Here is a 24360-nt window from a genome sequence, read left to right as displayed (position 1 = left end):
TAAATATCTGAGACTTAATGCACCATAAAAATAGTTGTTTTAACCTACTATATGACTAAATTATGACAGACACTATGAGCCATAGAAAATAATCTTATATTATCATCTAACTGTTGGATTCAATCACTGCAAAGCAGTACACAAGTAAAATTCCAGCAGATAACTCTCTGAACTTCTATCACTTTATCTGTGCTTTCCTTATGACACATCACTTTTTATCTTCTATTTGCAGATCTTGGCGTTTTTGGACACAGGATTTTTGTCTGTTTTATTTTTGCCATCTCCTACGGTATTAGCACAATGACTGGGGTACTCAGTGGATGATTTCTGAATGAAAGAATGAGTGACGCTGAGGGTCAAAGTCGGGGAATAATGGCAGTAAACACTGCACAAATATAATAGTAGACATATACTTGGAGAGTTCTAAATGAGCCCAATTAGTGCTTTTTTATATCATATCCTATAAAAGTAAAGAGAGTCAGATAATAAAAGTGGTTTCTGTGTATCCTATTTTGCTTCACAGTATTTATCACAACTGTCATAAAGCAATCATTTGTGTCGTCATTTGCTTAACATTTATTTTTTCCACTTTAAATTCCAGGGGGGTAAGAACTGTTTATCTATGGCTTCTCAGAGCCTCAGCATCTCACAATAGTAGGGGTCCAATAAATATATTTTGAATCAATGAACGCAGTTAGGGCTGTGCCACTGCATCATTTGAAAATGCCTGGACCCCCTTCCTAGCTGAGTCTTCCAGATACTCACAGCTTCACAGAACTTCATAATTCGTTTTTCAGCGGTTTTAGGATGCACAGTGTTTCACATGCATCTTACAATTTATTGTGTCTTAGTATTCTGTGTAGTTTAATTGGCAGCATTTTTTTCCCTGAGAATTACATAAAACAACATTGTTTTAATAAATGATGGTGTTTTAGAACCACGGAAATGAGATTACTGCTAATTCCATCTTGGTATGGAAAGTATAAAAACTTCAAGTACTTACATCAATTAAATCTGAAAGATCATGAATATAATACTTGAAAACTGAGGCATTGGTTGCTTCAAGGGTTAGGAGATATTCATTCCGTGCCTTAATCGACTTTAGCTTGTTTTCCGAATACTTTGCTTGTCTCTGGAAATGAAGAAGATCCAGGCATTGGGAAAAACAATAAAGTCATTTTAAAACAAGACAGGGAAACATACATGAATTTCTATTCATCTAAACAATTTATTCAACATATACAAATGACCTTCGAAGTCCTTTGAGAAAAGTACATTTCGAATCTGAATTAAATAAACGAAAATTACCCAGCGATGAGGAATAACAACAACGTATATGGGCGCCAGGCCCATTTGCAATGAAATCTCTTTGTTAATATTCAAAGTTCTCTCCATTGTGTATTGGATACTTGGCATTCACCACTAAATGAGGTCCAGCTGTTATTACATGATTTTTATGTTTCTAACACATTTTTTCATTCCCGCGGGAGGAAATGCATGTCATTTCACAGTAATTTACAATGTTTGTCTATCAGCTGTTGCATCAGTGTTCCTAGGTTTGTCACCTCCAGTGAGGACAGAAAGGCTCTGCAGTCTACTTTTACTTACTTTTTCCTTCATTTTTTCAATTTTCTTCACAGAGCTTCGCCGCTGATGTCTCTCTTCCAGTCTAATATGAAAGACTGGGTCACTGGATCTGCCAATTTGCTTCTCTTCTTGTTTCTCAGCCTCTTTCAGCTTGCTCTCTGCACTGATGCTCTCTGCATGATACATATGGTATGTTTTCATCACCTGTGAAAATGTGACCCAAATTGTTAAAAAGATGTCTGTCTGTAACTTAGAAAGTGAATGGAAACCATTATATGACATATATGGTAAAGATACCACCTTCCAACTGGCAGAGGGAGAGCCAGATTGTTAGTAAAATAAAGTATATACTCTTCCTTCTACATAAAGCAAACAGAAATATGCAAATTCACCTGCCAGGAAGAGGCACTTAGGGACAGGCTGTGATGAAAAAAATGATTTACAGAGTCTTGTGTGTGCTTTCAGTGTACTTAAAAAGTTCCCTCAAACTTAAAAATGTTTCTCTAAAATCTCCTCTGCATTATTAATTTGCAGAATAAACCATTATGCATGGATAAATTTTAGCCCAACCTTGGAATTATAGAAAACTCCAAATAAATATATAGCCTTTTCTAAAGGGACTTTATTGCTTAAAATGTACTTGTCAAAATACAAAATGTAAATATAAGGTTCATATATAGTTGTAGTTAAAAAAAAAAACTTTTTATGAGCACAAAGTAATACTTTATGTTCAATGTAGAAAACACGATACAAAAAAGAAAGTAAAATAAAAAGCAAGTAGAAAATAAAAAGCATAAGATTTTGGTAAACAGCTATCCAGTCTTTCTCCTATGAAAATACACACACACACACACACACACACACACACACACACGTTCGTTTTAAAATGACACATATCATTTCTCCTTTTAAAAAATCTGGATCATACTATATTTACAATTTTTAACCTCCTATGTCCTTTTCCATTTAAAAATATCAACATTTTCCTATACCACAAAGCAGTCTTCAAAAACATAATTTTAAGGGCCGTATAATATTTTTTTATATGACTGTGCCATAACTTACTTAACTAATTCCCTACTGTTGAACATTTTAGAATATTTCAACTTCTTGCTTTTTATAAATAAAGCTGTGCTGAAAACCCTTCATATATAGAGTACCTTGTTTCATCTCTTAGAAATGATACAGGTAATTTGCATTTTGATAGATTTAGGAATATATAAGAGATGAAATTTTGTAATGTATCCTTTCTATATATATTGTAAATATATAATCAATCCTCAATTAAATACTCTTTAGTTTAAAAAAAATTTAAAGGTGTGATGACTCCAATGCCAACTGATGTCTCAAGGTTCCTTGAGGTACCAGAACTCAGCACCCAAGTAATCAGTGCTGGCACAGTCTCAAAAATTATGTCAAATTCTCCTCCACATAAAGTGGATTTTATTTCATCTGTAAATAACTGTTATTCAGAACCAATTTTATAACTAAGGAATAGTTGTGTTAAAGAGATTGATGTAATGTTTTTAAGTAAGGAACTTGATTTTTCTCATTTCAAAAGATGAGTTTTAAAATAGTTTGAAGATTGGAAGCATCACTGGAATAAATATATTTATTTAGGCTGAACCAAATTGCTGTTTTTTGTAGGTTATATGAAAAAGGTAGAAAATCAGCACTTATGGTTCAACTTAATACACACTCTTAAGATGACTATTTTGAATAGTAAAACACAGGGTTAATGAAGAGCTTTACTTGTTTTCATAAAATCTGATGATGTCTTTCCTTAAAATCAATAAGCTAGCTAACTACATCAAAGGCACTGCTGAACGAGAACAAAGTGAGGGCCAAACTACAAAGTCATGGCAGCTTTCTGTGAGCTGTGTGTAACTGCAAAGTTGTCTCTTTTTAGTAATTATCAAATCTGTCTGGGGGTGTGGTTTGGTTGGCTACTCCAGTTTGAAAGAAAAATAAGACAGCATTAGGAAGCAGCTGGGGAATGAAATGGGAGTCCCCGTGCAGCTGGGCAAACAGTGAGGTCAACAAATCTACTACACACCTGGCATTTCTAGGCTTGGCTCTGTTTATATTCCCCGCCTGAAGCAAACCCACAGGCCCTTTGGGTCCTGGTTCCAGTTACATCTTTAAATGAGAGGGTGAAAAAAAACCAATCACACACACACACACACACACACACACACACACACATGCTCGGCTGTCTTCTTGCTAGTTGACAGGAAGGAAGAAATGAGAACATGTGACTCCCATCATAGTTGGATGAAAAGGCATCCCAGACAGACCTGGGTAACTGAGATATCTTGCTTTTAAATACATCCTGAAGAAAAGACCTGAACTCCTGACTCTTGCTTTACTAAGATGCTGAGGTCTACTGTAAGCAGGTAATTTGCACAAACTAAGCTTTATGAACTAAGGGTTCTGAGCTGGCTGCTAGCATGGCGTTTCTGATTAAGTAGCCTGGGTTAAAAGGAAAACGTTTGAGTCTGACCTAACACTAGCAAGAAGAGGGTATAAATATTTCATCACAATGTGCTTCAGCACAATAGCTGAGGATTCTCCACCCGGTTCAATAGTAATTTCCAGAAAGGTAATGTCTTTGTTCCGTTTTTCCAATTTGACTTAGGGTTTCCACTGTTCTCCAAAATGTCAACAGTTACAATGAATGAATTTTAAAAGTTGGAGAGAAAAAACTAAAAGCTTCTCGAGAACTCTAATTGCAGATAATGAATGCCAGTACAAACTGCATTATTTAAAATGTAAGCTGTTGACAGAAGTTAAATGTGTTTTGTATTTAAAATAACAGACAGTTCTCTCTTTTTCAGAGAAGTAAAAGAAAGCTTTTGAATATATACTGCAAAGAAAATAACAGCTTCTCCATCAGCTTAATGCAAACACAAGCTTTGCATACCAAATGACATGATAGGCATATATCCATTTAAATGTACTCCAATAGCATATTTTCCTATTTGAATTCTTTTCTACTAAAACCTCATGCATAATTCTCCATTGAACACACTCAATTTATCTTCCCTGCTCTGTCTTCAACTGCAAGAAGAATATAGTCAAGTAGAAAGTGATCACATCATGGATTTCTTTGTGACACTTGAATATTGCCAGAGTATTAGCAAATCATTGATGTCAGAATAAAGGGAATATTAAGCTGGACTTTGTTCAAATCCTCTGCTGTTACCAATCTTTCTTTACCTCATGTACCTCTCACCTCATGTGAAATCCCATACAAAAACTTTGGACAGAAAATGTTAATATATATACTTTTTTCTTACTGACAGACCTATATAATGGATCTGACACTACTCTTGTACTTTAAATCAAAGTAATTAAAGTATCTATAGTAAATTTCAATATTCAGTGTCAAGAAGTCATGGCATATCTGAAAACTATCCATGTGTTGGAGATCAGTGGATTAAGGGTATAAATTCTACTTTTTGACTTCTGGCTCAGAAGTTAGAAGACATGGTTCCAGGAATGGATCTACCAGTTACTAGGTGTGGAGAGTCATTTAACACTTCTGCTCACCTTACAAGGTTGTTGTGGATACCCAGTTGTACATGGTCCCTGTGTGTGGGTACAACTGTACCTTTACTGAGTACTTACCACATATGTGTGTATATATATGTATATAATCTATACCACTAATATATATATGGAGACATATGTAATATGTATCTATTTAGCTAAACAAACATTATATAATTCCTACTACATGCGAGACATTGTCCTAAGCATTTTACAAATATTGGGTTGGCCAAAAAGGTCATTTGGGTTTTTCCATAAGATGTTACCGCAACACCCGAACGAACTTTTTGGACAACCCAATAATAGCTTATTTAATCCTTCTAAAACCGCTTATGAGGTAGGTACCTTTATTCTCCCCATATTACAGACGAGAAAAGTGAGGCACAGAGAGGTTAAGTAACTTGCTGAAGGTCACACAGCCGATAATTGGCAAAGCAATGGTTGGTACCCCAGCAGTCTGGCTCCAGATTCAGTGCTCTGGACTGCTATGCCATGACCTTCAGAAGGTCTAATGCATTATACAAATGGAAGGCCTCTTTATCTGGGGGATATAGTTAACTGTTGGTCATATTTAGGAATGGAGGAAAAGAAGGAATGAAAGATAATTATTTATTCATTCAACATTTGCTTGGTGTTTAGCACCTGTAAGGCACTGATGGGTATAAAAATAAAGACTTGGTTTCCATCTTCTAAGAGTTTAAGTTTTTAGAATTTAAAAAATGGGCCATGGAGATTCTCATGGACACTGATGAAGTGAGAGGGCATTTGGGCTGAAAGGACAGTATCAGGAAAGATGTAATGGGGTAGGCGACCCACACAGGTGAGGCGGGCATGAGGAGACCAAGACGGTGGAGAAGGGAGTCCAGGGTAGTGGATGATGGGGTAACTGAGCTGAAGAAAGACTGGGCCAGATGAGGAGAGCCTTGAAACCCCAACTAAGTGGTATAGAATTTATTCTGAAGGGGGCTGGTGAATCCATAGAGGTGTGAACAGTATGGTCAAAGCATGGAACAGTATGTAAGCAGTACCTCAGCAGTAATTCGGTGAAGACAGGCAGGATGGTTTAGGGTGTGAAGCGACCTGATTTAGCATGAAGAAGAGGGAATGGAAAGGAGGAAGGAGAATCCAGAATGACAGCTCCAGGGCCTTTTCTCTGTTCTCACTCTCTCTGACCTTTTCTTAAACTTGACATGACCCCCTCCACCACAGAGTTCAAATGCTCTCACGCTCTGCTCCCAACACCAGCCCAAGCAGCACTCTGTATACTACTGAGTCAATCACTTAACTCCCTCCTCAAAATTTGTACTTTCCTGCCTCTGTGACCTTTTCCCAAGACAATCCAATCCCACTGCCTGGGATGCCCTCCCCAGCACCTCCTGCTGTTACCATTTTGACTCATTCTCCAGGGCAAGGTCAAAGCTCACCTATTGCTAAGTGTTTCCTGGGTCCCCAGCCAGAGTGATCTTGTTCTTCCGACCTCCAAGACCTACTTACTGATAGCACTTCAGACTCTGTGCCGTGTGTTACAGATATTTGTGTACCATTCAGTATCATGGATTGTCCTGTAAGTTCCGTGAGGCCACCAATAATATTTTAGGCAACTCCAGGTCCTTAATATTGCCTTATATACAGGAGGAGTAAAATAGGCATCCGAAGGACAGGAATCCTTTTCTGTTCAGCTTGCCCATTCATTTATTCATTTAACAAATACTATGTGACTAGCATTGTTCCTCTCCATCCCTGGCATCCAAAACAGTACCACCAATAAATACCTGGGACTGGACTGATGGGATGGCAAACATTTCTAAATCATTTGTGAAATATAGTTAGCACCGGAATTTATGGCATCCCAAAAAAAAAGGGTGTTGCAGTTGGCGGGTGGGCTGGTGAAAAGCAGTATGTTAGTGACAGTATTTCCTAATTCCACACACAGCCTGCTGTTTTACTAAATCCATCAATCACAAAAAGCTCTCCTGAGAAACTACATTCTTTAGGTTTCCTTAAATATCAACAACCTAAGATAAAGATCTCTTTTCTATAATCAATACATGAGAGGGTTCTAACTGTAACCGAGTTTCTACCGGTGCCAGATCAACAAAACCATCAGGGTAGGACCAGCACCTTGGAAGTCCATTCCCAGGAAGCTCTCAGGTTCATGGGGAAGGCAGGGCTCCCGGGCCACCCTAGGCTGAGCCCCAGGAGCTGTGCTGTAAGCCTGGCTCCTTCAGGGGCTCACACAGCCTCAGTTCCTCTGTCTAGACTATAGCCTCTGCTGAGCCAAGCTGTGTCTCTGGAGCTTAGTTTAAATAGGGGCAGTGGGCAGGAACTACTTTTCAGACAGCATCATAACACTGCATGCTGCGATCTTTACACCAGCAACCTTGAGCTTTCCTGCCCTTTAGTATACTGAGCCAACCTTGGCGATGAATACAGAGCCAGGCAGACCTGGATTTGAGTGCTCGTGCTACTGCTTATCAGCTGGGCAAGTTTCTTAACTTTCTTGAGCCCCAGTTCCTCTGAGGTGAAATTGGGATTAAGTGATACAATGCATGGGAAGCACAGAACAGGGTGGGCAGTTCTCTTTCTTGACAGTTTCTAAGGTATGATGTAGAAGCAAGTACACAGGCTCTGCAGCCAGACGAACTGGCTTCATATTCTGGCTCTAAGCGGAGAGGTGCAGGCCAGTGCCTCCCAAAGACAAAGCAGCTGGAGAACCGAGTACAGCAAAAGCAGACCTGATGGAGGCCTCTCCTGCTGTTTCATATTACAACTCGGGACAGCCAAAACCTCTTAAAAACTAATCTAATATACCAGTGACGAGTACCCAGGAGTGGATGGCATAGATACCTACATGTTCATAAAACACACCACCTGAAGTCACACTTAGGAAGGCTTCTAGCCTCTCTGCAATGTCCATCTCATCATTAGCACTCTTTTTGCTGTATGCTGACAGTTACTGTAAAATTAAGTGTAATTTACTGGAAAATTACCCAGGTTTCAGGGAGCAGTGCATAGTGATCTGCATTTACTCATCCACCAAACAGCTACTGAGGATCCATAAGCCAGGCACTGTGCTAGGCTCTGAAGCTAGAGATGAAAGACACAGTCCCTACCCAGTAAAGACACAAAGGCAGGCCTACTCTTACTGAAGACAAATAGGAGGTGGGGAGGGAAGCACTCATGGACTTCAGGGTAGGTAGGCTGAGTGCAAGTCGGGTGGAGAAGACGCCTAGGCTTCCTTTTAATCAGCTTCTATTTAAGTCTGGGAGCTCACTTGGAGAGAAAGATGGGGTGGGAGGGGGGGATATATTTTATCTATATAAAGATGTAAAGACAGGAGAATCCCACCCAGAACATGAATGCTACTCAGTCAATGCCCACAGTTGATCTCAGTTCCCACCCCAATGCCCCATCTCCCACTTAAGGCCTGTGAGGGACCCTTATCAGTATGTTTTATTCTCATTTGTGGCATCAGGGCTGGAAAAGTTGCTGATCCCCGAGGTAATGAGTGGTCAACAGGACTGTTACAATGATGAACTTTCCCACCTCCTTTCCCCAGGCTTGTATGGTTCACTATAAGTCAATGAAAGCAGAATTTACAAAACTTAATTATATTTGAAAAGTAACATTTATAGGAGAACTCACTTTGAGAGGTAGTATACTGGCAGTTAAGAGCTTAGACCTACAGAACAGACTGCTTGGGCTCAAATCCTGCCTCTGCACTTACTGTGTGATCTTGAGCAAGTAACTTAACCTTTCTGTGCCTTCATTTCTTCACTGTAAAATGGGCATAACATTCTTACTCACTGCATGCATAGGGTAGTTGGAAGGATTAGATGTGTCATGACATGTAAAGAGCACAGAAAAAAGAGCTTGACCTATAATAAGTGCACAGTAAGTGTCAGCTACTGCTATTTGAAAAAATTACCACAAAATATTTCATTTTAATAATAGGTAATGATTTCTCCATGACTGGAAAGACGATCATTTCCAACAGAGGTAAAGGAAAGGAAAGAAGTGATACTTCCATTTATGTGTATGGTAAGAATTTTAGCAAAGCGCTTTAGAAATGAGCAAATAGCTCAAGATGAACAATTAAATAGCATGAGATCCCGTCTTTATAGCTAGTTTATCAAAGGAAACTTGAGGTATGTTGTGGCTCCACTGAAATGAAATCAGTTAAAACAGTATGAATTGATCATCAAATTATGTTTATAATCCAAACAAATGCTTTGAACAAAAGGCATCGTCTGGGACTCTGGACCCTGCTGGCTGCTAACCAACCAAATGACAGGGCAACAGAGATACAGAGAATAAACAAAACAAAGGGAAAGATAGAGAACACATATGCAAAGGGAGAAAGTAAGGCTAATGAAAGTCACAAAAATAATTCTATTCCGTTCAGTGTGGTGTTAAAGATTTTGTTTCAGGAGTAATTACAAAGAGCAGCATTTTATAGGTCTATGAAATCCAACAGACCTGGATTTTGGTCCCAGCTTTGCTGCAAAATAGTTCTGTAACCTCAGTCTTTCTGACCCTCAGGGTGACTTTCATCTATTAGAGATGGCAACATGAGGTCTCCTGACAGGACCAAAATTAGGGAACCAATCAAATCAAACTGTGAACCTCAAACAGTTTGAAGACTGTGGAATGAAAGAAGAAGCACAAACTAGAGGTTTGACCATAGAAAAACTGATCATGTAACTAAAAGGCCTCTTTCCATGAGAATTTTAATACATCCCCTGAAGTGGAGAATATTTGACGACGCTCAGAGGAAATAACATAGGATGGCATCTAGCAGTCTATATGAAAAGAGCATCCGGACTGTCATTCATGTTTTGTTTTCGGTTGGAGATTTACTATTTTATTCTCCATCTTCAACAAGAACCTACAAGAGCCTGTGATAGTGGAAGGAGCTTTCAGGTCCTAGATATCCAAGCGTGTGAACCCTCAGTCTGCCAGGCCTTGACTGTGACCTTGTGGCAAGGCTCTGTCTAACCCTGCTGGCCCAGAGCGTTGTCACCTATAAAGGACGTGGCTGGACCATGAGATCGCTCAGGCCTTTTCCAACTCTAAAATTCTATGAGTCCATGATTTCCCTTATTAATTTTACAACAACTAAGTATCACAAGTATTTATTGTTGGGGGAAATACATATATATAAAATATACTTCTCAGTTGCTAAAGAGGCTGATTTTTTTCAGTGTCAGGGTAGATGGCAGATAAATTTTAATCAAAAGGAAAAACCCATTAACAACAAATTATACTAATTATCTCCTGCTTCTGTTGATTGAGGCAGCAAATAGTATACCATGCTAGGCCGAGGACATAAGAGTCTTCCTAGAATTTTCCATGGGTTCTGAGGCCATAACTCATCTGCTTTGCTGCACAGAAAATATCTAGAAATGAACAATGCCTGTATACTCTAATGTACTATTACATTGATGAATATTAAACTGGGGTATCTATCACTCTAGTGACTTTAATTAGCTCTCAAACTGATTAGTGATCAATCATCAAGTGCTCATTAAGGAGGAAAACCCAGGAACTATCCGGTAGGTGCAGGGTTGACACAAGGATTTGCTATGTGCTTTTATCTTTGACTGTTATATTTAAGTTAAAGCAGGGCATTAGTCATCTTTTTCAAAGTGCTAAATTTAACAATATTTTTTACATGGCAATATAAATTACAATTAGTTTCACCAGATTTTGCTACTTTAATAAAAATATTTAATGAAAAATGACTCATTTATCCTAAAGAGGATAAATTGTTTTCTGCCTTCTTAGAAAGAAAATGTTTCTATTTGTAAGACAAGCAACCTATATTTATTAATCTTAATCTGGGCTAGCTCTATTTCCAGTAGACACCAGAGGCAGCTTCTAATTCAAATCTTTGAGTAATAGGCAGGGGTTATTGGTTTTGTTTATCTCGAATGAACCCTCGAAGAACACTCACATTCAGCAAAAATTTCTTGAGCCCCATAAAATGTACCACAAACAGGCCTTGTCCTTTTTGATTCCTTTACATTCTATTACTAGAAATCCAATTATATTTTATTCTCTGTTGATTTATACTAGGTTCATCAGGATTATTTTTCATGAGAGCAATGAACAATTTGGTATAATATCTGCCCACTTCACAATGATCAGAGATTTTTAACATGAAATAAATGTCATTTTATCCAGGAACTTCTAATTTTGCAGAAGATATTTTCCTTTCTTGTCTCTCAAGCACTCCATTTGTAGTGGGGTAAAGAGAAATTGGTAAGGGCAGAGGATTTGAACAAAGTCCAGCTTAATATTCCCTTTATTCTGACATGAATGATTTGCTAATACTCTGGCAATATTCAAGCACATGGAGTTCCCTGCACAGGCAATGCCCTTTCACGCATCTGTGCTTTCCCTCACACACGAATTGCTTTTTTGGAAGGCCATTCCCACCCTTCCTTTGTCATAAAATCAGGTGTCAGCTTCTCCAGGAAGCCCTCGGGAGGTTTACACAGAGCTGTGGAGACCTCTATCTCGCCCAGCACCCAACACCATATACGGAAATATCTCACAAGTCTAACTCATTGATGACAGGGCTGTTTGCCATCAATATATTAACAGGACCTGTAAATTTATTGAAAGCCTCCTCCCAGCCTCTCTGGACGCAACAGAGATGATCCTCTAATAATTTTAGAGCTGAGGCAACCATGCTTTTAGTACTTTCCATTTAACTGACTTAGAGACAGGGAACAGACTCTGAGGTTTGGGACAAACGCTGAATAATGGCATTCCATAAATCCTAGAAACTTACAAATCACAAACCCTCTCCATACAAGTGCTGCGCAGCCACTCTACAAAGGAGGAGAGCACCGTCTTAAAAGATAACCTATTCCATTTCTCAACAGATCTAATGGTTAAATTCAGGAATCAGACTGCCTAGATCCTTGTTTTGCCTTTTATCACGTTCCACAGTTTTCTCACCTGTAATTAGGAATAAGAATCATACCTCTAAGGTTGTTGTGAAGATAAAATGAATTAATACATGTCAAGCACTTGCAGTGGTAACTGGCAAACAGTGAGTGTTTCACGGTTGCTACAAAAATTGTAAAATACCACCCCCCCCATCATATCTTTAAAGCCCACAATAGCCTCAGCCAGTGCTCAGTGTCAATGCTCACTTGTTTACTCTCACACACCTGAAGGTTGAGAGCAGAGGCGTGGTCTTTGTTCTATGCATCAAAGATACTGAGCTGCAAAGAGCCTTAATCCTTGCCCAACAAGTCAACAGAGAAAGTCAGTGATAGGGGAGGTCATCAGAAAGTCCTTGTTTCAAAAAGCGTTTTCATACGAAGTCTTCAGAGGCCCTGAAGTACAACTTTAAGCTACTGGAAGAATAATACCCACAAATTGGCACTTGGAATACATATTAACCAGGGCCATAGTGAACACAGTGGCAGCAGAAGTGGTGAAGGGAGAGTTTCAAGCAGTTGGCAACGTTGAGGGGGAAAGTACATGTATAATGAAAGGCCAACCAATTTACTAAAATTTCAAAGTCACCTGCAATTTTAAATCATTAATTCTTTACAGGGAAATGTTTCACATGTCTTCAACATTACACATGTGTATTAGACAGTTAAGTTATACGGTTTAGTATATGAAATACTTAAGCTGAGGACACCAGACACTTGGAATTTTAAAATCATAAAAGACCTGAAACCCTTGGAATTGTAGCATCAACTAAAATGGAAAGAATGACATGGAGTCCTTTTCTTTTAATGGAAAATGGTTTAGAACTTGACACATAAACCCGTTTCTCAAATCCAATACCTCTCACTCCATTTATTAAAAAGAAGAGAGAAAAAAAGAAGAAAGGTGAGAGGCCTTTGTTAATCTATGCAAGAAAGATTTTTGAGCTTTCAAATTGCTTTTGACCAGATGTCTAACCATTTTTTGCTGCCTATGTCGTTTAGAATCTCATTTGGTACTCTCCTGAAATCTTTCAACTTCTGATTTTTTTCCTTTCTCTCTAGATATGGCTCCAGAGGGAATTTCTATGAATATGCCTTGTGTTCGTCCTAATTGTATGCCTTGGCTCACATTGCTCCTATTGCCTCAAAAACCTTCCCCAACTTCTCTCCATCTGCCCTACTCATAAAATCCTGTCCATTTTCAGACCCTTTCCTCTCTGAATTTTTCTTAATCCTCAGGGTGGACCTCTCTCTTTGGAACTCCAAAGCCCTCTAGCTGAATCTTTCTGTTGGTACATAATGGTCTGTCTTAAGTTATTATCACCATTAAAAAGGGAGTACTGGGACTTCCCTGGTGGCGCAGTGGTTAAGAGTCCGCCTGCCAATGCAGGGGATATGGGTTCAAGCCCTGGTCCGGGAAGATCCCACATGCTGCGGAGCAACTAAGCCCGTGTGCCAAAACTACTGAGCCTGTGAGCCACAACTACTGAGCCCTCGTGCCACAACTACAGAAGCCCGTGCACCTAGAGCCCGTGCTCTGAAACAAGAGCAGCCACCGCAATGAGAAGCACGCAGCGGCAACGAAGAGTAGCCCCCGGTTGCCGCAACTAGAGAAAGCCCGTGCGCAGCAAAGAAGATCCAACGCAGCCAAAATTAAATTAATAAAATAAATAAATCTATTAAAAAAAAGGGAGCACAGTGTGCGAGCTGAGCCTTTTGACTCTGCTTGGTCTGAGACTTCCTAGCTGTGTGACCTTGGGCAAAGTACTTAACCTTTCTGTGCCTCATCTACCCTGTAGGTCTGTTGGAAAAATTTAAAGAGCTAATTATGTAAATTGCTTAGAATAGTACCAGATAAAGGTTAGTTGTTGCTATTTAGTCCTTGTTTAGCTTTTATATGACAGACTTCTGGTACTGTCTTGCCTAAAGCTCCCAGCACAGTAGCACATACATAGTAGGGCCCTATTTACTAATTTGAATTAAAATAAAAACCTGGGTTACAGTTCCAACCTGGGACTTTAATCACTTAATCTGAGTCTCCGTGGTGGTCTCCCTAAATGAGGAGGTTAATTTGATCATTTCTAAAGGCCCATTCAGCGCTAAAATTCTATCAGATAATCATGTGAGTTAAGATATGTTGAAATGGATCACCCAGCTCAAAAGATTTAGATCTTCATTCCCTTCACATGATTTTTACGTTTCTACTGGCCAACATTTCTAGTCCATTTTGAGACAATAAATCTAAGGAAAATGCCCATGATTTATTCTATGTATATGTATTATATATTTGGTTTTGATAAATAATGATAAACAAAGCTAAGTACCTTAATTACCCAATACAAATGAAACATTCTGATTGTTATTTAAGCATTCTAATCATTTAAAAGTCATACTACTATATTTCAGAATGTAATAGTTTGGATAAAATACTCTGAGAAGGATTCTTGATATGAAACATGCTTTAGAAATGTTTTGTTTTTACTAAACTATACTTTCTAACACTTTTTTGTTTTTTCATTTCTAAGCCAAATAATTGTTTTCGGTTCATATTGCTCACTTCTTTTAAAAGACAGTTTTATTTGTAGTTCATAAGCACCAACCATAACTAATTCTCAAATCTCAGAGAGAAAAGAAAAATTCCAAGCAGGAGCTAGCGAGCATTTCACCTCATTAATTAGCAGGGTACCCTAAAAGACATCTACATATAAAGTTCTTATCAAACAGATGTCCTGGGGGGGGGGGTAGGGATAAATTAGGAGTTTTGGATTAACATATACACATTACTCTATATAAAATAGATAACCAATAGGGACCTACTGTATAGCACAGGGAACTATACTCAAAATCTTGTAATAACCTATAATGGAAGAGAATGTAAAAAAAGAATATATATAATATATAAACAACTGAATCACTTTTCTGTACACCTGAAAACAACACAACATTGTAAATCAACTATATTTCAATAACAAATTTTTTAAAAATAAAAAAACAACAGCTGTCTTTAGACAGTCTTCCAATGGAAATTTTATTAATCTCAATCGTTTTGGCAGGAAAATGAATCCAGGTTAAACTATCGAACCTGGTCTCTAAAGTCAGTCTGTGTCAAGGCCAAGATTAGAATTCAGAAGTTGGCAGGGAGTCATGTGATCCCAATACCTCTCTTTCTTTCCATCTAAGTGTCTAGTAGTAAAGCCAGGGCAAGGATATATGGAAACACTTTGTCAGCCCAGGATCTCTAAATAGACTGCTTTTTAAAAAAGTTTTCCAGGTGGCATCACGGAGCATGTGGTATTCCAGAGAGGTTTTCATTTTGGGGAGCCTTTTACATATCCTTTATGTCTTATTTCTCTTTGTTCAGTGTTTTGTTCCGAGACCCAGACCTCTTTGTAGTCCCTCTCAAAGCAATGAATTTGCATTTTCACTACGGAAATGTATATTTCAAATACTTCAAATGCCCTTGAGCTAAAATAAATACTTAACCAAAACAAAACAAAATAAAAAACCCAAAAACCTCTTTGAGGCACAGAGAAAAATCTTCCGATAGGACGTGGCAAGTATCTTGGGCTTTTTCAGAATGACCTTTCAACCTTGCCTGGGGCACGTTTCTTCTTCTAGAAGAATGCATTAGCTCCTGGTTTGTGGGAGGCTCACAAAGCCAGCCAAGGAAGCTTTCCTCAGCAGTCCTCAGAGGTGGACTTTTCTAAGAAGGGCTTGAAATAATAAAGTGTCTTCCCTCCCATCTCCTCTAAAAATAATTAGCTTTTTATTTTAACATTTTAAACTGGTTCAAAGATATGTAAAGGCCAGAGTGGATATCTGTGTGCATTCAGAAACCCTGTTTTCCAAATAACTCCTGTACAAGAGGCTCAGAAGACTTGGGTTTGTACAGGGACAGCTTCTATTCTCTATTTACATTTGTTAGGCAAATTAGAGCTAGGGCTCAGAAGGGAGAAAACAAACGTGCATGGAATAGCCAGTAATGGATACTTAGCACTAATCACCATGTGAGAACACACAGCTAAACAGGTGGTGTTGACACGTATAACACTAAAGCTATAAGAAAAGCTATGTTTTAAAGAGGCAGCCCTCCAAATGAACATATCCTAATATTAGAGCTGAGTGTGCAAACCCAAAGCTGTTTGGGTTTGCCCATTTTGTAACCCACATCAACAATCTGGAAAGCTCAATCAAGTTTTTACAAGTGGCAATCAGTGCATGCAGTGTAAAAGTTTCAACTCTTGAGTTTTACCTATTAGATCAGGCTCCACCCTTCTTCTCCCCACCTGTCCTGCACATCCTTCCCTAAGGCAGCTGTGCAGTGGGGAACTGATGGGCCTTGGGGATGGAACTGGGCTGAGATTTTGGAGCATTCGTTTACTATCTGTGTGACCCTGAGCTAATTATTTGAAGCCCCGGCTCCCATTAGTAACCTTGGGATTAGGAATACCTGCCTCATAGGACTGCTGTGAGACATGAATGGGATCCTGCATGTGCCTCATGGTAAGGGCTGGATAAATCTTCATTTTCTCAGTTCTTTCCTCTTAATTTAATGGAATTTGAAGATGGATTATCTCTTGACTCTGGCTAGCCATGTGTGTCACTGATGTACGGAGAGAGTAATCACCAATTACACATAATTAACAATCAATTTCACGTGGATTTACCATGACATCTGTGTTAATCTCCGTTAGAATGTGCTTACTGAGGATGGTAAGTGCCTTGTTTTTCAAAACACTGAGTATAATGCTGTAAAACCTAGGCAAAGTAAAGAAATATTAATATAGGACAAATAATTGTTTTTCTCCTAAAATACAGCATAACCTTTTGAGATTTTGGTATGAGGGGACAGGCTTAACACTTCAAACCACTGTTTTATGATGAGCCCTTTACCAGACTGATGAAGGCAAATTTTGGTTTGAATGTTCCTTTTAACCTTTTGTGTCACCATTTTTCCATTTTTGCCTTTTCACTTCTCCACTAACCCAGTCACAGCCCTGTTCACATTTACTATTGATTTGGTTTTCTTACAGGAAGTTACCATCCTTTTTCTTTTTGTACAAAACTAATATATACTGATTATAAGGAAAAACCATGTATATATATAAAAACCATCTGAAATTACTATTAATATCATCCCTGATCTCCACCTTTACTCTGAGAGGCAGACAAGGAGCTGTTGCCATCCCCACTTCACCGATGATGAGGAAGATGACAATGACGATAAGGATGACACTAACTACTTACATTTAATAAGCATTTACTATGTGCCAGGCACTGTTCTGAATGCTTAATCTGTATTAACTCAGCTTTATTTTTTCTCTTAGCACGTACGCCTGCCATACTATATATTTATTTGTTTATTGTCTGTTTCTCCTCCCTAGAATATGAATGCCCTGAGAGGAAGTAACATGGTCTGTTTTTATTCACATCTATTATACATCCCCAGTACATCTACAAGTGCCTGGCATGGTAGGAGGCATTCAAAAACTGTGGAATAGATAAACTAGTTTTCCTAACAACATGGGTGAGCCTTATCCAATACATTGAGGGCATGAATAGAATAAAGAGCTGAGTAAGAGGAATTTGCTCTCTCTGCCTGTCTTCGAGGTGAGACATGGTCTTCTCCTGCTTTGGACTTGAACTCGGGCTGGAACTTACACCATCAGCTCTCCTGGTTCTCAGGCCTTTGAACAGATTGGAATTACTTTCTGGCTCTCCAGCTTGCTGCCTGCTGATATGGGGACTTCTCAGCCTCCACACCGCACGAATCAACTCCTTATAATCAATTTCTCTCCCATATCTACCTATCTATATCTATCTATCTATCTATCTATCTATCTATCTATCTATCTATCTATCTATCTATCTATCTATCTATCTATCTATCTATCTGATCTCCTATTGGTTCTGTTTCTCCCAGACTAATACAGATGCCCAGATTGGCTAAGTGAGCTGAGATTCAAATTCAAGTTCGATGTGAGTCCAGTCAATTCTGTTTCCTTAAAGTACAGCAGTCTCCCTGCTTTCTTAACCCTACTTTAGTTCTCTCTCACATGTTAAACTGAAAAGGAAGTTAATTAGTGGATTAGACTTAGAAAGGGAATTTGAAGATCTTGGTTCACTCTTACTTTTTTAGCCCAATGAGTCCCATCTGTTAGATCTTTTTTTTTTAATTTTAATTTTTTAGTTTTTTCTGTTGTTGGTTTTGTATTTTTTCTTTTTATTTCTTTTTCCTTCTTGTTAGATCATTTAAATTAACATTTCTAAGAAGTACAGGTTGCCAGTGAGGCAAATGTTCAATTTTTCACCTATGTTTTTGTTAAAGCAACATTAATGCCACTGATTTAAAAAAATACAAAGGAGTGTGCGTGTGTGAAAGAAAAAAAAAAAAAAGAATTCTGGCTGGAAAAAAAAAAATACAAAGGAGCAAGTGATAAATGGCTTAGGTGCTTTGTGTTGTTAGGGTGGCATTAACATTTAGAGATCTTTGTTAGAGAACGGTTTCCCAAAACTATGGCAACAGAGATAAAATGACAGACCTGCAGAGGCTCTGGAGCCAGACCTGGACTTGAGATCCCACTCTACTACTTATTGTGCAACCTGGGCAAGCCTCTCTGAGCCTTAGTTTCCTCATCTGTGAAATGGGGATAATGATAGTAACTGCCTCATAGAGACACTGTGAGGATTACATAAAATAATGCATGTGCTTAGCACAATAACTTGCCATATATAATAAGCATTTAATAAATGTTAGCTACTTTGAAAGGCATGGCTAGTTACCTAAAAAATATCTCCCTTTCTCTCTCAAATTAACAAAATCCTCAATTTTTAACTGGCTGTCAACGAGCTGGCCAACTAAAAGACTATAACTCCCAGACTTCCTTGAAGCCTGGTGAAACTGTGCTTCTAAGTTCTGCCCAATGAGATGTATATCAAAGTGTTATATGGAACCTTCATTAAGTCTTCGTAAGAGACAGAGGGCCTGCCCTTCTTTCCTTTCTCCATTCTGTTGGAGTCTCCTTTCTCCATTTCAGGAAAGCAGATGTAATGGCTGGAGCTCCAGCAACTATCTTGAACTCTACCAACAAAGATACAATTATGTTTCTCTGAACAGTGTATTAGGAGGAGCCTGATTCTTTGATGGCTTTATGTAACCTCCATACCAGTCCTGTGCTGCCAACCTCTGAACTTCTTTTATGTGAGAGAGAGGTTAAACTTCTATCTTGTTTATGCCATTACTCTGAGTACCTCTGTTACTCAAGGCCCAAGTAATCCTAACTGCTGTGGCTGGCCCATGTGGTAGGTTCAAAAACACTTTGAGGCCCTGTTTCTGTAAATAAAGGCAAGGTTGAGGCAGAAGTATAGAAAAGGGGATGCATGTCTTCAAAGCCTTTCCTCTCCTTCCAGACGACACTCAGATGCCACCATCCGCTCTCTCCCGCTCAGAGGTCCAGGCTTTCATGCCCCATGGATACAACCAGCTCTCAAAGAATCTGATAAAACTCGGTTCATTTTAAGGTAGAAATGATCATAAGGCATCTCTTTCTATTTGTCCTGGGCATTTGTATTTTATTTAAGACAAAGCCTTCTGATAGAATGTTTGGAATAATCAACAGACCTGTGAGAGAACTATTTTGGGGCAGGGAAGCCCACACATAAGGCTACTGCCCACCACTAAGGTTGGACTGTAATTTAATAAAAAGCACTCCTCTGGTTTAAGGAAGTTAATGGACCTCTCAAAAAGGAGCTCACCTTCAACTCCCAAGGAGTATCAAGGGTTGAAAGGGAGGAGTGAATATTTGTTTGAAAAGGCAATTAAATAGCATCCTCAATTCCCTCAGGCTACATATTTTACACATTACTTCAACAATCATTATTACGTCATCACTTGAAAAAAATTCTATGCATGATGCAACTCAGAAGGTAATTTATTCGTGACCAGTCAGTGGTTGAATAAAGAACCTAAACCACATTCCCCCAACCCTTGGTCCCCTGTTCAAACACTCCTCACTTTTTCTTCCTTTCTGAATGTAAACTGAATATATGTAATGGATAGATTTCATTTGAACATGACAGAATTTATGTATCTGAATTTAAATTGCAAGAGAGACCATCTTTCAGAGTAAAAGTGTGTGTGTGTGTGTGTGTATAATAAGACGGTCTTTCCCCACAGAACATGACATCTGACCTCAAATGTGCATGCTCTCTGGTTTGGTTAAAGTAAAATTATCTCCCAAGAGCTCAAAGTGATCTACAGACTACCTAATGAAAACCTCTTTGCCTGTCTCCTCTATGCCTTGATTCCTCAACTGATTCAGAGATTAAATGACTGACAGGGTTATTTAAACTCTGGTGACCTTTTCTAGAATCTGGCTCCTTCAGGCTTTCAGACTGATACTGATGAGACGTTTGAGGAGTTATCAACTTACTTGATTCAACTATAGAGTCTCCTAGATGTCTAATTCCACTTGATAGGCTGAATCCAGGAGAAATTTCTCTATACACATCCCTCACTGAGATAAAATTTTCATGACATTCTACCAGATTTTCTTGTATTCAACAGTCAAGTTTATCTTTGTCAGTGCTGCTCTGACTAGTATTACCAGTTCCAGACCATAAACAACAGGCTCTTGTTTATGATGCCATGACAACCAGCAGATTTATTTTTTAAAGTATTAGAGACTGATTTATATTTCTAGGTAAAACAATGCCCAAGCAAAGGGAACCACAAGGAAAGTGCCATGAAGCCCTCAGCTTAAAATAGTGCAATGGAAGAAGACAGAATTTCTTCTGTGGAAGTCTCAGAGGCACAATGCTGATTCAACTTTTAAATTCTACATCCAGGATTTCTAGAAATGGTTGATACCTTAGGTTATCAGAAATTAATAAATCACACCAAGCGTGGGCTAATAAATGGCCTTTTATATGGATATGACCTTATAACACGAGGCTTTTGCACATAAAGGTTTCTGAAGGAGGAACAAGCAATTAGAAACCGTCAATTTAATTCAAAAGCACAGGTGTAGCAAACATGCTGATAAAAACACAAATTTATCACACACGTAGAAAAAAACTGGAAAGTGGATTTTATAAGAATATCACTCATTTTATAAAGTTTAAAACTACAGGTTCTTTTAATTAGCAAGTATCAGTGGAGCATTAAAAACAATTTAATTCACAAAACTGTATTTTACACACTTGCTTTTTAGGAACAAATGAATTTGTAAATCAAGAAACATATTTTAATAATAAGTTTCAGGTTTAATTTGCCTGTAAAGAAAAATTCAAATAATCTTGTGTAATGAAAATGCAAATATCTATAGTTAGAACAAATTAACATTACTCAGTTCTCATTATGTTGTTCTCTTTTAAAATAAAAACTCGTCAAATTCCTCCAGAAGGAATACGTATTTAATAATATGATCATTAATTGTAAAACAAAATATACATAGGCATATGACTAATCATTGATTTTGTTTTTTTAACAGTTAATCATTTAATTTCTTCTGATTATATGCATTAACCTGAAAAAACTTAAATTCAGAAAAGCAAACTACTGCCAAGAAGGAAAAATAGATACCCCTCCCCCTCAATATTCTGGAACTGAATATATGAATAGATCACATATAATCCAACCATGTAAAAACATTCTTTTTGGGACAACTATAGTCCAGTTTCTTAAAGTGTTCTGACTGCATATACATATTTACATGAAACAGTCTCGTGCCATCGATCCACTCGGTTCCACATTTCAACCAGACAAGCATCCATCAACACTCTAGCTTGGAATGAGTTCTAATAAGAGAAGTGTTTCTGCAAACCAGAATTCTAAACCAAAGATTTTTCCAAAAGAAAGATTACGTGCTTACCGTATAGAGCTCGTTAAGAACCTTCATTAAGTCCTCATGAAGTTGGAATGCAATCTCTTTGCTCTGCAATGAGAAAAAATTAACAATATTAAAAACTGTAACAGAAACTTGTTTCTAGATGATTTAACATCTTAAGAAGTCCACTGACTGAAAATAGAAGAATGTGTATAACACAATGGAAGGCCAGCACGACCCTGATACAATAAACATCTTTGACCAAATGACCCTTTCTAAATACTAGATGTGTGCACCAATGGTTACCACTGGCTGGACAGAAGCAAAGAAGTGGACAGTGTGAATGGCTCTCCCACCATCCAAATCAGACTTTATCAAGAGCGAGAAAAAGGAGGGTGAAGCACCGTGCTTGCTCAGAAGTTGAGTTGCAGAACTTAAGTCATGAAAAGATGAATTCCAGCATCTTGCTTCCCATCTTAGTATCATCACAAGGGAATTTTGCAGTGTGAGTCCCCAGAAGCTAAGTTAGAAACCAACAGGGAAATTAACTCTCCCTCTCCAAAATAACTATATGACTGACTACAAAATTTTTTTTTAATTAAAGCATAGTTGATTTACAATGTTGTGTTAGTTTCTGGTGTATAGCAAAGTGATTCAGTTATACATATACATATATATATGTGTGTGTGTGTGTATGTGTATATATATATATATATATATATATATGTTCTTTTTCAGATTCTTTTCCATTATAGATTATTACAAGACACTGAATATAGTTCCTTGTGCTATACAGTAGGATCTTGTTGTTTATCTATTTTATATATAGTAGTTTCTGTCTGCTAATCCCAAACTCCTAATTTACCCCGCCCCACCTCTTTCCCCTTTGGTAACCATAAGTTTGTTTTCTATGTCTGTGAGTCTGTTTCTGTTTTATAAATAAGTTCATTTACATCATTTTTAAAGATTCTACATATAAGGGATATCATATGATACTTGTCTCTCCCTTTGACTGACTACAATTTTAAGAAAACACTTTCAAAGTAGTGAGTTGGTAAGGCCACTTATGCTCCACATACTTTTTGCCTCTGCATTTATTATTGTTATTTTTTCATTAAGACAAAAAAGAGAGTTTTACTTTTCCACTCAGTGGGTAAATGACAGCATTTAAGATATTCTTCCCTAGGCTAATTCTGAGGGTTTGACAGAGGAGTATTTGAATATTTTTTTTCAGCAAAATCTGTAAGTTACTTTAAAGGAAATCATATATCCAAATTACTTTTCTTTTTTTCTCCTGTTTTGAGTTCAGTATTTAGTTAGGTACAGAAAATGGAAAAAAATGTGTAGCATGGCCTAATCTATAGTTTGAGACAATAACAACAACATCCATTGTTCATTTATGTGTCTCCCACTGGGCTGTCAGGACTGGGAGTAAGGGCCATATCTTTAACAGCTCTGCGACCCCAGAGTCCTGCACAGTGCTTGGGCACGAGGCCAGAACTAGGGTGAGGAAAGTGACGTGCCGAGGGTATGGAATTTAAGAAGACACTAGTCCAGGTCCCACTTGGGCACAAAGGAAGCTTCCAATCAGCACTTGCTAAATGAATCTGTAAATAAGTTGAAATACTGTTGTTTGTGTGATTTGCTGAAGTAGTTACTGCCTTTGGTGAAGGCTGGCCACTGGTGAGAGGGCAGAAAAGAAAGGCCCATAGACCACCCTTAATAAAAATCAGAGGATCTAAATGAAACACAGTCCGTCTGCCAACACTAGGTCATTGGGTTAGGCCTCCCTTAAGAAAGGCCACATGTGCTGAAGCAAAAATTTGTGAACATAAAATAGTGTGGGAAGATGACATCAGAGCAACAGCTAAACTTCGAGAAATTCAAGTTCGGTAGCTGCATTCGTCCCTGGGTTTTCTTGGAGTGATAAAGGGTGCTGGTGTTTATCGAGCTCTGAAAGATTTAAAATCCCTACACTTGGGTTAGAGATTTTATGTTTCGCTGTGTCCTTGCTATGTGAAGAGGTTGGTTAAGAATTACTGAAGGGTGAAAGGAAAGTCACAAGTGAGCAAACGGAGCCAACTGAAACTCATTTTATTTCCCTTAAATCTTGGCTATTCTGACCGTATACATTACACTGCAATCTCCTATGACTTCAGCTTGGTGTTATTTTAATATCATATTTCATTCAAGGATCTGAGCTACCAATTCAGAACTCTCTAATGGGATCAAAGGCTACCAAGTAACTCTGCTCAGCTGCCCACATTTCAGGTAGCAAGTCCAAAAAGAAAATATATCTTGGCTAAGACTTTAGAACAATAACCCCCAAAATCCCTTAGGTCCAATTAACTGCAAGCCAAGAATATTTAGGATCAGATTGAACACTTGGGTTCCGGGCGATAAGGGCCTGCTAAACCAGCCAAGTCAAATATCTTACA

The 24360-nt window shown here is 38.2% G+C and overlaps 1 protein-coding gene across 2 annotated transcripts in view; it reads right to left on the bottom strand.

Annotated features, from left to right (window-relative positions):
* SRGAP1 (SLIT-ROBO Rho GTPase activating protein 1) overlaps positions 1 to 24360 on the bottom strand; it is a 278005-nt gene that overhangs the window by 95171 nt on the left and 158474 nt on the right. For both annotated transcript variants that reach the window (XM_068562033.1, XM_068562032.1), the window contains exons 4-6: positions 21968 to 22030; positions 1609 to 1791; positions 1004 to 1132 (exon numbers count right to left, since the gene is read on the bottom strand). In XM_068562033.1, coding sequence (XP_068418134.1) covers positions 1004 to 1132; positions 1609 to 1791; positions 21968 to 22030 — 375 coding nt within the window. The remainder of the gene's footprint in view (positions 1 to 1003; positions 1133 to 1608; positions 1792 to 21967; positions 22031 to 24360) is intronic.

This window comes from Eschrichtius robustus, chromosome 13 (assembly GCF_028021215.1).
Source record: "Eschrichtius robustus isolate mEscRob2 chromosome 13, mEscRob2.pri, whole genome shotgun sequence".
NCBI lineage: Eukaryota > Metazoa > Chordata > Mammalia > Artiodactyla > Eschrichtiidae > Eschrichtius > Eschrichtius robustus.
This window is presented reverse-complemented; position numbering and strand designations above follow the sequence as displayed.